At 32.6% G+C, this 14420-nt stretch overlaps 1 protein-coding gene across 3 annotated transcripts in view; it reads right to left on the bottom strand.

The window, feature by feature from the left end:
- Nucleotides 1–228: 228 nt before the first annotated feature.
- Nucleotides 229–14420, bottom strand: part of LOC144966265 (sodium-coupled monocarboxylate transporter 1-like) — a 41546-nt gene continuing 27354 nt past the window's right edge. For all 3 annotated transcript variants that reach the window (XM_078902472.1, XM_078902474.1, XM_078902473.1), the window contains 7 exons: nt 14319–14420; nt 13305–13375; nt 8544–8630; nt 4856–5103; nt 3410–3510; nt 2446–2576; nt 229–863 (listed from right to left, as the gene is read on the bottom strand). The exon at nt 14319–14420 is cut by the window's right edge and continues 11 nt beyond it. In XM_078902472.1, coding sequence (XP_078758598.1) covers nt 765–863; nt 2446–2576; nt 3410–3510; nt 4856–5103; nt 8544–8630; nt 13305–13375; nt 14319–14420 — 839 coding nt within the window. In that variant the 3' untranslated portion in view covers nt 229–764. The remainder of the gene's footprint in view (nt 864–2445; nt 2577–3409; nt 3511–4855; nt 5104–8543; nt 8631–13304; nt 13376–14318) is intronic.

A 14420-nucleotide genomic window follows, 5' to 3' on the forward strand; every position in this document is an offset into this window, starting at 1 on the left:
TGTTTTTTACAAGATGAGAGTAACTTAAATCGGTCGATACTTGAAGGACGAGTTTTCTGGTCCAATTTGTAAATATGTGGATTTTTTTCTAGAGCAAGGGAGTTAACCGGGCAATAAGGTTGCAGTGATCTGTTTTGTCTATTGGTTTTGAAGAGTAACTAAAAACAGAATAAAGAACAATATTTATTATCATTATCATCAAACAATGAAAAGTTGCAAAACATTTGATAAATTATATAGATTATTTTATTTTACATCTTTCCATGACAATTTCAGGAGCGGTTTGACTGACAACTTTGACTGGTGAATGGATGCTTAGTCCGATTAAATGATGTCATGGTGATTAATTAGGAGATATAAAATTTTCACATAAACAAAGGTGCTGCAACGAATATTATTATTTAATTGCTGATGCTCATGTCCGTGATGATGGTGATGATAATGTTTATAATGATGATGATAGTGATGCTGATGACGATGATCATGATGATGATGATGAGGAGGAGGAGGATGATGATGATGATGATGATGAGGACGAGGAGGAGGAGGGGGAGGAGATGATTAATTTTATCAATGGAACTAAGGCCACGTGACTTGGTATACTCTTAAAAGACATGGTGAAGCCTATAAATTATTGGAACATTTATAAACAGTAATTCTCTAGACTAGGATTGACAAAGCGCCAGGAGAAGCGCAGCTCCAATCATCCACGGTTGGCTTCAACTTGTTAAGAAATTAATTCGTTGCTTGCGCTGTAATATGGCTCATTGGACACCAGGTGATGTGCCACTTGTTATGTTCTCTTGCAGCTCAATGGTCGAGACTTTCAATGTATCGCCCTCTCCCTTCCCCGTCCCTGATGTCTGGGGTAAGGAAAAAGAAACAGTATCGATATTTTCTCTCTAGCTATTTAGATATTGATGAATTTGCTGGGATATTAAATGAAATGTGATATAATAATAATAATATAATAATAATATAATAATAATAATAATAATAATATAATAATAATAATATAATAATAATAAAATAATAATAATAAATTAATAATAATAATTTAAATAATAATAATAATAATAATAATAATAATAATATAATAATAATATAATAATAATAATAATAATAATAATAATAATAATAATAATAATATATAATGATAATAATAATTGTTATTATTATCATTATTATTATTATCTTTATTATTATTATTATTATTATTATTATTATTATTATTATTATTATTATTATTATTATTATTATTATTATTATTATTATTATTATTATTATTATTATTATTATTATTATTATTATTATTATTATTATTATTATTATTATTATTATTATTATTATTATTATTATTATTATATTATTATTATTATTATTATTATTATTATTATTATTATTATTATTATTATTATTATTATTATTATTATTATTATTATTATTATTATTATTATTATTATTATTATTATTATTATTATTATTATTATTATTATTATTATTATTATTATTATTATTATTATTATTATTATTATATTCATCATCATCATATTATTATTATTATTATTATTATTATTATTATTATTATTATTATTATTATTATTATTATTATTATTATTATTATTAATAATAATAATATTTATTATTATTATCATTATTATTATTATTATTATTATTATTGTTATTATTATTATTATTATTATTATTATTATTATTATTATTATTATTATTATTATTATTATTATTATTATTATAAGCGCAAAATAATAATTGTAAATACCATTTTTTTCCTTTAAAAATTATTCTATCATATTATTAACAACATTTAAAAACGGATTTAAAAAAAGGTGAATTAGGGTAATTTTGTGTATGAGGTAACACTACAAAATAATGTAATTAATAAAGCTGTTGTATTTTATGAAGATTGCTTATCCATCAACTGTAATTTTTTAAATCAATCAATCAATAAGCATATAAATAAATAAATAAATGAATAATAATAAATAAATAAATTAAAAAAAATAAATCTTTAATTGTTTGGTTTTCTACATATCATCTAAATATTACAGAAAAAATATGACTTTTAAATTTATTGTTAAAAATTGCTTCAGAATCAGTAAAGCTAGTGCGCAGATTGAATGGCAGAGAAGTCCACACTGTTGGAGCTACGAAATATAAGGTTCTGTCTTTTAATTTTGTGTTCCCCTTTATTGTGGTGCGCAAAAGATGCTGATCACATGATCTTAAATTACGAAATGGGATATAATCATTAATAAAATCCTTCGTTTTTTAAAGTTAAAACATAACATTGCAATTTTATAATCAATTCTAGCTTTACTAGGCAACCAGTGAAGTTCATAAAACACTGTAGCTATGTGTTCTCTTTTTTCTTCTTTAAAACAATTAGTGTGTGTTTATTTTGCATGTGCTTAATTAAAGACTAACCTTCCATCCGCTCTTAAATTGTGGCCCTATACCCTTTATCCATCTTCGTATAGGGGGAGGTAAAAATATGAGGAGTGAATCCGACACTTCAAGAAAATATAATGGATTTACGTCCCCTGGTTTATTTCTTCCTGTAAAAATATAAGAGGATGATTTATAAATATTATCTTTTAAAACTCAAAACATTGAAGCAGGTAAAAAAAAAAAAACAACAACAAACAAAGAACAAACTAAAGAAATTTATCCCCCCAAAAAAGTTTTTTTTAATAAAAAACTGAAATTTAATCGTAAGACAGTTTTCAACTATTCACACATTTATACCAATCGAGTTAAATGATAATTTTCACCATCCGTGTTAGTTAATCTATTTCTCAGATCAAGTCTGTTTAAGATAATTTCACAAGATGACATCGTTATTTAAACAAACAGAACCATTCAGAATTGAGGAAATATTTTCGTAATAATTGAAATGTAATTTGCAATAAATTTTTCAGTTCACGTTTGTTAATTTTCACAGTGATTTTTTGTTCTTTTTTAATTTTTTGGTAATAAACAAAACCTTTCACAATTGGAGAAGAATATTTGTCTGAAACTGGTTGAAGGAATTTAGTGCGGTATCGATGGAATTTCTTTCTTCTATCTATTAAAAGGGCTTCTCTATATCGATATGCCCTTCCGCCACGACATCATAAAATATCGTCGCCTAGGCATTCTACCTTCAAGATGTCTGATATCAACAGGAATCACCCATGTTGTCCACGTGAGCAAATTGGGGATTAATAATCTTGCCCAAGGAAAAGAACGAAAGTGTCTGAAGCGAGGCTCGAACCCGGGACTGTCCGGGTCACAGTGCAATGCCTTAACCACTCGGCCACTTCGCAGGGGAATGGAGTACGGTATCAATAAACATTTCTTTCCGGTTACAGCTATAACAGCCTTGAAACTATCTATTAAAGGGGCTTACCAAAAATAAAACTGCTGATCACTGCAATAATTAACGTTGTTACAATTCCAATTGGTGCAAAAAGTGTATAGCTGAGGCTGAAGAAAGGATTGTAATGTTTTCTGCAAAGAAATAAAAGCAAACTTATTAATATTATTGTCTGTGTATTTGATTTGGGAGATCCACACTAAATGTTGCTCAATGTGGATATATCAGCCAATCATGTTTGGAGGCGTGTTTTTTTTCTATTCTGATCATTAGAAAACGAGTCATAAAACTCAGAGATGCCAATCGTTGCTGTAGCCTCAAATAAAGACATAATTTTGAGCTTCTAAACAGATAATTTCCGGATTGTATTCTTGATAAAGATTTTCATCTCTGATAAACTTGCCTTTTATTGACCATATCTAAAGTGAGCGCAATATCCACTAAATTGCTAAATCCGTTACAAAGGGTCTCAAGCTATAAAAAAACACAGATCCTGTGTGTAAAACAAGACATGCATCGTCATTATAGGTCAAAAACAACATTTATGGTGAAAAATTTAAATTATCTGTGTTGATACCCATTTTGCGACCTAATTTGGGGGTCTGACATCAAAAATGAAAACAACGTTCCACAAAAACTAATGACAGAATGACCTTCATATTCTTCCATCTTATCGATATTGTACCATAGTGTGTCACCATAGAGATATTTTACCCCTTTATCTTATGGAATTATTATAAGAACATTACAAAGTTGAGAATCTAAATGTTATGACAGAATTGATGTTAAAAATTCAGAATTAGGATTATAATTCAAAATTCACATATCTTATCAAAATAAATCTCTCTATGGTGGCATAATACATTATCTCTGTGATAACTGTGGCAATTTTGAGACAGTTTCATTGAATAGATTCTGAGAAACGTTTTACACAGTATCCCATACCCTTAGAAAAATGACATATTGAGAAAATAGCAAAATAGCTTCCCGTTTTTCACACTTTTCCTAAGGGGGACAATACACAACCTTGAGGAGCACCAGTATTTGTAGTTATACAGGAAGATATGTTTTGTTCTAATTGAACATATTGTGCTCTATCCGTAAGAAATTCGAGCACCCAAGCAATTATATACTTGTTTAAATTCAGACTAGTCAATTTTTAAACAACCAACTGAGGTTGCATTGTATTGAACGCTGAAGAAAAATCTGCAAAAAGCAATCTGCAATAGATCTTAGCGTGATCGAGATGCCTGTAGATGTTGTTTGTAAACAGTAAAATGTTTTTCCACCAAAATCTCAAAATAAATTTTTCGAAGGATTTTCCTAATAATTAGACCCAAACCGACCCTTAAGTCAATTATCAGATCGCATAATATATCCCTTCACACACACACACACACACACACACACACACACACACACACACACACACACACACAAGGCATAATTACTCCCAAAAAAACCCAACCTGTTACTTACCCGGACTGGGTGACGTTCTCGAGGGCAGAAGTATTATTGAAAATGTAAGGTGGATATTGTGTTGAGTTGGCAATGATGACCAATTCAGGCATGGATGTAACATTGGGTGACATCCCAGCATTGCTGCATGTCGCGTTGGTGAAATCTAGAGGCAGCCCTAAATTCTTTTTGACGTCCGGACTAAAGATGTTACCAATTGATATTGTGCCTGACATTAAAGCACCAAAAATTAATCCAATGACCGCCGCCTGAAAATATAAGAATAAAAAATATATTTATGAACACTTTGCATTTTCAAGATGCACCATACTCAATGCGCTCCTTTATATTATATTTATTCTTTTAGTAGGTCATATAGAACTATATTCTATCCACACCATACAGCGAGGCTCAGGCTGGACCGTGGACGAGAATAAAAATGTATTAGTCATTTAATTATTAGTAATTTTCAATGAATGCACTTCTTTTATCTATATTGGATTATTATAACTCCCTATGGGCGAATTTAGTTAAAGACAAAATTTGTAAACTTCAGGATTCTCAAAATAACGCAGCCATACTCATTGTACGAAACAAACAAAAATACCCGTCGGCCACTCTCCTTCTCCGTGAGCGTATGTGCCAGAGAAAATATGAAGACAAATATCATATTTAATCTTTTTGTTATTTTTTTTTGTTCATTTATATTCTTTTTGTATTTGTTTGTCTGTTTTTGTTTGTCCTTGTATAAATATAACTCTTTCTCTCTCTTTCTCTCTCTCTCTCTCTCTCTCTCTCTCTCTCTCTTTCTCTATCTATCTATCTATCTATCTATCTATCTATCTATCTATCTATCTATCTATCTATCTATCTATCTATCTATCTATCTATCTATCTATCTATCTATCTATCTATCTATCTATCTATCTATCTCTCTCTCTCTCAATCTCTCTTTTTCTCTCTCTCTTTCCCACCCCCTCTAACGTTTTTTTCTATTGTGTGTTGCTTTTGGATATAGCATAGGCAGGTGGAATAACGAAAGTGAAAAATCTGGCTAGATCTATTTTGTCCTTATCCACTGAGGCTCGACGAATGGACATAGGTAGTTTAGTATTGCCATATTCTCTTGTCAAACTAGAAATGAGCGTTTTGTGTGTGTGTGCAGAATATAGTATTCTTTAACTACGACCATAAAATAAACGTTGATATAGGCAAAGTATTCCACTATAATGACAGACATTAAAAGAATAATATAAATGTAAAAAAGGCTGACGTCAGGTTCTATTCTCTCTTTCTCTCTCTCTCTCTCTCTCTCGCTCTCTCTCTCTCTTTCTCTCTCTCTCTCTCTCTCTCTATATATATATATATATATATATATATATATATATATAATTATTTCAATTACAATGATCATAATCATATATATATATATATATATATATATATATATATATATATATATATATATATATATATATATATCCCCATCTGAGCTATTTTATTTTAAAACAACGAATCAATAATGAAATCTCATTCTTTGCAATTCGGTTGGAATTAGCTCTTTTAGCTACGCTATTGATGCAACTATTCAAAATTCTATCATCCTTGGACATTGATGGTAAAGATTTAAGAATATTACGGAATTTGTACTGGGAACAAGAAGCAGCAATGCGTGTTGACAACGAACTAAGCAGTTTTACACCTATTAGAAGAGGAGTTAGGCAGGGGTGTGTTTTGTCTCCAGATTTATTCAACCTCTATAGTGAAATGATATTAAGAGATATCGAACATAAGAAGGGGGTGTGTATTGGAGGAAAGAATGTAACAAATCTGAGGTATGCAGATGATACGGTTCTACTGGCAGAATCTGAACATGAACTACAAGAATTACTGGATGTTGTAGTCAGGAGTAGTGAAAATATGGGACTGGAACTGAATATATCTAAAACAGAATGTATGACGGTATCTAAAAATAATAACCCACCAGCCTGTGTAATAACAAGCAGAGGACAAACAATACAACAAGTTGAATGTTTCAAATATTTAGGCTTCAATGTAACATCCAATGGAAAATCAGATTGTGAAATAAAGAAAAGAATAGGTATGGCGAAGAATGCATTCAACCAGCTGCATACAATTATGAAAAACAGGAATATTAGCATGAAAACAAAAATCAAAGTCCTGGATTGCTATGTACTGTCTGTGCTGCTATATGGTTGTGAGAGCTGGACCATAAACAAGACCATGGTTAAAAGACTGGAGGCAGTGGAAATGTGGTTTTACAGAAGAATGATGAGGGTGTCATGGATGGAAAGGAAAAGAAATGAAGAAATTTTAGAAATGGCAAACAGAAAAAGATCACTGATAACAAAAATCATCAAACGCCAAATGGAATTTTTAGGACACATTATCCGCCACCCTGGTTTGGAAATACTCGCCTTGACTGGAAAGATGAATGGAAAAAGAATAAGAGGAAGACAAAGAATAACGTATTTGAAAGGGATAAGAACTTGGACAGATGAAGCTGAGAAAGGTGGCGCTGCTTTAATAGAATTGGCAAGAGATAGATCAGCTTGGCGGAAGATGACCTCCGACGTCTGCTTCAGATATGGAACTACATGAGATGAGATTGATGCAGTAAGGATAGAAGCAGTAAATATCAGTAATAGGAGCAAAGACGGCATCCAATCACGCAGCTCACAGATATATCCACACACACATACATACACACACACACGTACACAATACGCGCAAACAGACACACATACACACACATACACACACAATGAACATGAATAGTAATATTACACAAATAAATACCAAAGAGACTGTTGATGAAATCTAAGAGGAGAAGAAAAAGAAAGTGATGACGCTATTGATGATGATGATGATGGTTCTTCTTCTTCTAGGTTCCCTGCCTGGTCCAGGCTTCGGATACTGCATGAATTATCTCTCTCCATTCCTCCCTGTCTCTTGCTTTTTCAAACAGCTCTTGGATTGTTAGGTTGGTGAAGCCCTTCAGTTGGTCTATGAGTGTTTTTCTTTGTCTCCCCCGGGCGCGTTTACCAGGTATTTTTCCACAACTTGCAGGTATTCATTCTTATCTTTCCTTACTATGTATCCGAAAAAGGATAGTTGTCGATCCGCTATTAAGGGCATTAGTTTCCTTTGTTGGTATGTTTGTTTTAGCACTTCTTCGTTCGTTTTGTGTGCAGTATACGATATTCTCTGCATCCTTCTCAAACACCACATTTCAAAAGATTCAATGTTCTTTTGTGTTTCTGCATTTGTAGTCCAGCTTTCGCATCCGTATAACAAGATTGGCCACACGTAGCACTTCAAGACTCGGAATCTAATCCCGAACGACATCTGTTTGTTTTTCAAAATGTTTCCGAGGTCCATAAAGGCCTGTTTGGCTTGAGTTATTCTTGCTCGTATGTCTCAATGATGGTTATAATGAAAGATAATGATAATTATGATAATGATGAAAACGATGATGATGATGATGATGATGATGATGATGATGATGATGATGATGATGATGATGAGGATGATGATAATAATAATAATGATGATGATGGTGATAATGGCGGTGATGACGTGAAGACGATGACCATGATGACAAAGGTTGATAGGAATGCTAGTATTGATGATGATTTAGTGGACGTGGTTGTTGTGTTTGTGGCATTAAAATCGAATTATTATTTACCCGTTTATTGACAGATGGAAAGAAGCAAGCCAGTGTGAACATCCCAACCAAAGGTGCATCAAAAGCTGATAGGAGACTTGCTGAAATCTGGAAAAAGGCAAATATCGCTCAGCATTCATATCAAGGAATAATCCCAAGCTATATATGACTTGTGGTCCATTCCCGTATCACGTGCTTTAGTACTTTTATTCCATCATTTGATATAACTAACTGGGAAATATTATCATACTTAAGAATCCTATCATATATCGGGTGATAAAAAACGCTGTTTATTTCTTTCTATTGTATAAAGTTATAAAGACATCTTTTTCAATTTTTAAACATTGCTATTAGAATTGCAAAATATCAAAATAATTAGATTAACGGTTTTTGAATAATATAAAATCTTGTAACACCACCTACAGTTTTCGATTTCGGAAAGATGATGCAACTTATTGTGGCATAATTTGCACGTTGTGATTTTTTAAAGAAGACACTTGTTGCTATGCCTGGGGAACTCTGTCTTAGAATCATTTAATTTTAGTTTATTTTCATACATCCAAGTCTTAATTACTAAGCAACAATTTTCAATATTCAATTTCACTATCTGTTCTTGTCCTGGATGAAAAACGGAATGTAAATGCGTGTCATCAGCGTATAGATGGTGGTTAATGCCGATTGACTCGACGATGTACGCCAATGGTGTAGTATATAGAGGAAACAGGAGTGGTCCCTAAACAGAGCACTGTGGGATATCCACAATGAAGTCGATGAGTTTCTGATATAATGTGTCCATTAGGCGAGTCGATTTGAACGGACTGTGTATTATTTTTAAGGTGGGGCCGAAATCAATTTCAAAGGAGTCCCATATATTCAAATGTGTTTCTATAATATCTGAATTAATTTGTTTTGGTCGACTGTGTCGAGGGCCCCACTGAGGTCCAGCAACACCAACAACACAGATTTACCCTAGTCCATGGAATTAATCACGTCACTACCTTTTCTTAATATAGAAACATTTTCAGGGTAAATAAGTACCACTTGTTCTGTTGCCTAAATTTTGAAGTGTAATTCAAAACCATTATCTATATTGTGGCATTTGCACGTTGTGTTGCTATGCCTGTGGAACTCTATGCTGATAATCACATAAAACTATTGTTAAAAAATCTTTTGTGAACAACTTTAGCCAGGAAGGAATTTCTTTTTTTCAAAAAGATTGTGCTACATCCCATTGAGCAAAAGAATACAAGCTTTTCTTCAGAGTAAGAATATTCATTTTATAGAGAAAGACAACTGGCCGCCTCAATCACCCCGGCCTGAATACAATGGATTACGCAAATTGATCAAGAAGGTTTATAGTGGAAAAAAGATCTTTATTCACAGAAGAAACCTTGAGAGAAGTAACTATTGTATGCTGGGAGGAGATATCAGTTAAGGAAGTTCGGAAGTGCATTTCAAGTTGGAAAAAGAGATTACGTTGCGTCATTAAAGAGGACAGCGGTGCTGTTGGTCACTTAATGTGCTAGATTTGAAATCGTTAGATCAACATAGTTATGTGAGTGTGCTACACAGAGGAATTCTTACAGAATGAGGAAGTTCGGAAGTGCATTTCAAGTTGGAAAAAGAGATTACATTGCGTCATAAAAGAGGACAGCGGTGCTGTTGGTCACTTAAAGTGCTAACTTTGTAATCGTTGGATCAACATCGTTATGTGAGTGTGCTACACAGAGGAGTTCGTACAGAATGAGGAGAATTATGATGGAATAATGTTTAAGGTGACATAATTAATTTTCTAAAAATGGCAACAAAAGTTAAGATCATCGCCATTTTACTCTCTGTAATGTTTCGTCTTTTTTCTCTGATATTGTATTTTTGAACACCATTTTGCAAAATCACTGTATCCTTTTTGTTTCTCAATTCATATTCATGAAATTGTGACCGCCTAAGTAGAAAGAGTTGTTTTAGCTATTTGAATTTTGAATTTGAAAGAAATCCAACAAAGATTATTAGAGATACAAGCCGACAAAGAGTGGCGAGTTATTTTTTAGTGATCACCCGATATATTCATAGACAACAAAATACATGAGATTTTATGAACTCATTGAAAAAAACAAAAACAAACAAAAAACTTGAGCTTTTATATAGACGTCTAGTGCAATATCCACTAAACGTGCTCAAGGCGATTTACAAAGCTGTTCAGGTTCTTATGAACAACGTTTGCATTGTGTTGTTGAGGCCACCGATTATGCAGAATATCACAATTTGATAGGAAACTACGAGCTTGTCTAGGAGCTGCGATCATCGTAGGTCGTTAGTTCTCTCAACTTTGTGCCAACTACCTATTCAAGTTAATTGCACTGATATGCTGTTTTAATAATAATAATAATAATAATAATAATAATAATAATAATAATAATAATAATAATAATAATAATAATAATTATTATTATTATAATAATACGTTATTTAGATAGCTCTCAGCTTCCACATAAGTGCTCAGCGGCGCTTTACAATAATATTACTCGTAATTGCCATTCAAACATTCATTCTTTGACAATTTTGAGAATACATATGATGAAACAAACACATACACATGCACACAAACTCACATACAGATACATTTATATTCATACACGAACATGCATACACATAATTACACAAATATTACTCACTAACATTAGTAACTTATTCTAACGAAAGACATTCGACGAATTGAATAATTACATACAACAAAAACGACAACATCAAATGTTCAGTTATACAGTGGAAAGTGTCAGTCTGAACTTAGAGATCAAAAATGTAATAAAATAAACTTTAAATAAAAATTAAATTTAAGGCGTAGTTATTCTGGAAAAAAAGCTCTGTCTTAATGTGTCATTTGAAAGACTGACTATCCCTAATTAGTTTAACAATTGGGGAGAGCGCATTCCACAAGACGATATCACTGACAGAAAAAGACATTTTACTAAGGGATAATCTGGTTTTGGGGACGATTAAGAGAGAGTCTTCAGCCAACCTTAGTGGCCGTGTTGGATTGTAATGTTGACATAAATCCATGAGGTCCACTGGAACTTGATTATTTATGCATTTATGAATAATAATTACAAGTTTTAAAACAATCCTTTCACTAACTGGCAATCAATGGAGATTATAAAGAATTTATTTTGTAGGGTCCTTAGATTATTTAATCAGTTTTGCAGCTATATATTGAATAGTTTGAAAACGTTGTATCATTTTGGCCGGCGCACCTAAAAGCAATGCATTACAGTCGTCATACCCGCTGGTTACCAAAGCATGAACAATAATTTGTGTAGTGCTCTCATCAAGAAGATGTCGAATTTTACCAATATTTCTGAAGTGATTTGTAATATGTAGTAGCAGTTTGCTATGTCTTCAAATTTGAGTCGCCTATGTCAATTCGATCAATATTTTTCCCTTTGTTTATTGGTGCCAATCAATACAAGTTCTGTCTTAGAATAACTTAATTTTAGTTCATTTTCATACATCCAAGTCTTAACTGCTAAGCAACGATTTTCAATATTCAATTTCACAGTCTGTTCTTGTCCTAGATGAAAGACGGCGGCGTATAGGTGGTGGTTACTCGACGATGTACGCCAATGGTGAAGTATAGAGAGAAATCAGGAGTGGTCCTAAAACAGAGCACTGTGGGACATCCACAATGAAGTTGATGGGGTTCTGATATAATGTGTCCATTAGGCGAGTCAATTTGAACGGACTGTGTTTTACTTTCAAGGTAGGCCGAAATCCATTTCAAAGGAGTCCAATATATTCCAAAGTTTCTATCATCTCTGAATTAATTTGTTTTGGTCGACTTTGTCGAAGGCTGCACTGAGGTCCAGCAACGCGAACAACATACATTTACCCTGGTCCATAGAATTAATCATGTCATTGCGGACACGTAACAGAGCGGTTTGTGTGCTGTGTCCGGTACGGTATGGCGATTGGAAAACTGGCAGCATATTATGCGTAGACATTCAATCTTTTTGGAACTAGTTTTTCGGTGAGTTTGGAAACAAAGTGCAGGTGGGAAATTGGTCGGAAATTTCCGATGTTATTGGGATCCAGTGACGATTTCTTTAATAAAGGCCGTGCTTTGGCATGTTTTAATCTATCTGGAAAATCGCCATTTTTTAGACTTGCATTGACAATTGGCATGACTGACGGCGCGACTAGTTCTTTGAACTTTTTAATCAGCCATGTCGGAACAATATCGAGAGAACACATTTTATTTGGGGCGACTGATGATATTTGAATTATCTCATTTTCGGATGTAGGATCAAAGAATGATGGTGGTTTGTTTGTTTTTTGAATATTCTTGATTATCGAAGGCAAGACGTATCTTTGCAACTTGTCTACAAAGAAAGTTGAAAACATTCCAGCTATTTGTTGTGAACAGTTTGACTGGAAAATTTTGATACCGATTTCTCAGTTCTTATCATACCATTTATTAATTTGTACATTCCTTTCGAATCTTTAATGTCATATTGACACCGATCCAAAACTTAATTTCATGATTTTATCAATCGGAGTGCTGTAACATGCTTTTTCTTAATATGGAAACATTTCAGAGTAAAGAAGTACCACTTGTGGTGTTGGCTAAATTTTGAAGTGTATTTCAAAACCATTATCAGGCCGTTAATCTAATCAAATGCAGTAGTTATGGTCCCTGATTGTTGAACATCTCATTAGTCATATCCTGTTTTGATGAAGTACATTTAGCGGTATGTGTATCTTTAGAAGCAATGCAAATACTTAACATACCTGATTAAGAGGCCCCTGTGCGTATGTGGCGAGAACACAGAACAATAGGCACCCACCACCAAAAACGATAACTGAAACAAAGAAGTGTTTGATTTAATAGCATAGCAACAGAATGAAAAATCGTCAAAACTTTACATGATGAGATCGTAGACTGTGGGCGGACTTTTAAACTTGTGGTCTTTCATCTTTATATCGATTGATATTTGGCTGTCTCTCAAATATTTCAAAAATTAAAAGGTCAAAGGTTGGAATAAGAACATAATATGTGTACGGCGAACACAATTCAGGACTTTGATAGTTAAACTTATGACATGTAACATATAGCCTTTATAAGTATCCAAAACAATTCAAAAGTAGCATCTGATATGAAAATTATGTAAACAAAACATAGTTTATTTTAAAACAATTTGTTCAATTTGCACACGTAATTTTCCATAAGAATATATTTAAAAAGTTACAAGTCAAATTATGTTGGTGATAAAGACAGCATGAATATTACGGATCATAATCACCAAGTGTAACTAATCTTTACAAAATGACAATGAATGTATAAACATACAAATGTCATATCATCCTGTATTCAGTTATCTAATATCTATTACACCTACCCCCACCCCCACCCCTACACACATTTTGCTAATGGTAGCAGCGCTATAAGAGCTTGAAAAGGTGATACAATGCTAGACAACGCATCAAGAGAAAAACATCATCGGAAAGAACCAGCCGCTCCATTTGTTCATTGTCAATACCACATTTATTCGTGGACAGTTCGTTTATTGGGGTTCTTGGAATATGATTTTCCCACCAGATCCAAATTAGAGCAAGTTACTCAACACTTTTTAAATTGAAGATTAAACATTTAAACCATTTATGAATGATGGGGCGAAGAAAAATAGATGTATCAAGTAATTAAGACAATTCATTCGTAGGATTTTTAAATATCTTTTTCCAGGAATACGTAGATAGTTCAATTGTATTGTGACTCAAAACAAGAGTATATCATGATGACCATACCTGATAATTTGGCGTAAAGTGTCGCACGCTTTTCAGACGTTTTCTTTAAATACGGTTTAAATATGTCTTCCATGACCAGAACAGACATGCTACTAAGATCAG

This window comes from Berghia stephanieae, chromosome 2 (assembly GCF_034508935.2).
Source record: "Berghia stephanieae isolate SIO BIC M18660-M18661 chromosome 2, UCSD_Bste_1.3, whole genome shotgun sequence".
Taxonomy (NCBI): Eukaryota; Metazoa; Mollusca; class Gastropoda; order Nudibranchia; family Aeolidiidae; genus Berghia; species Berghia stephanieae.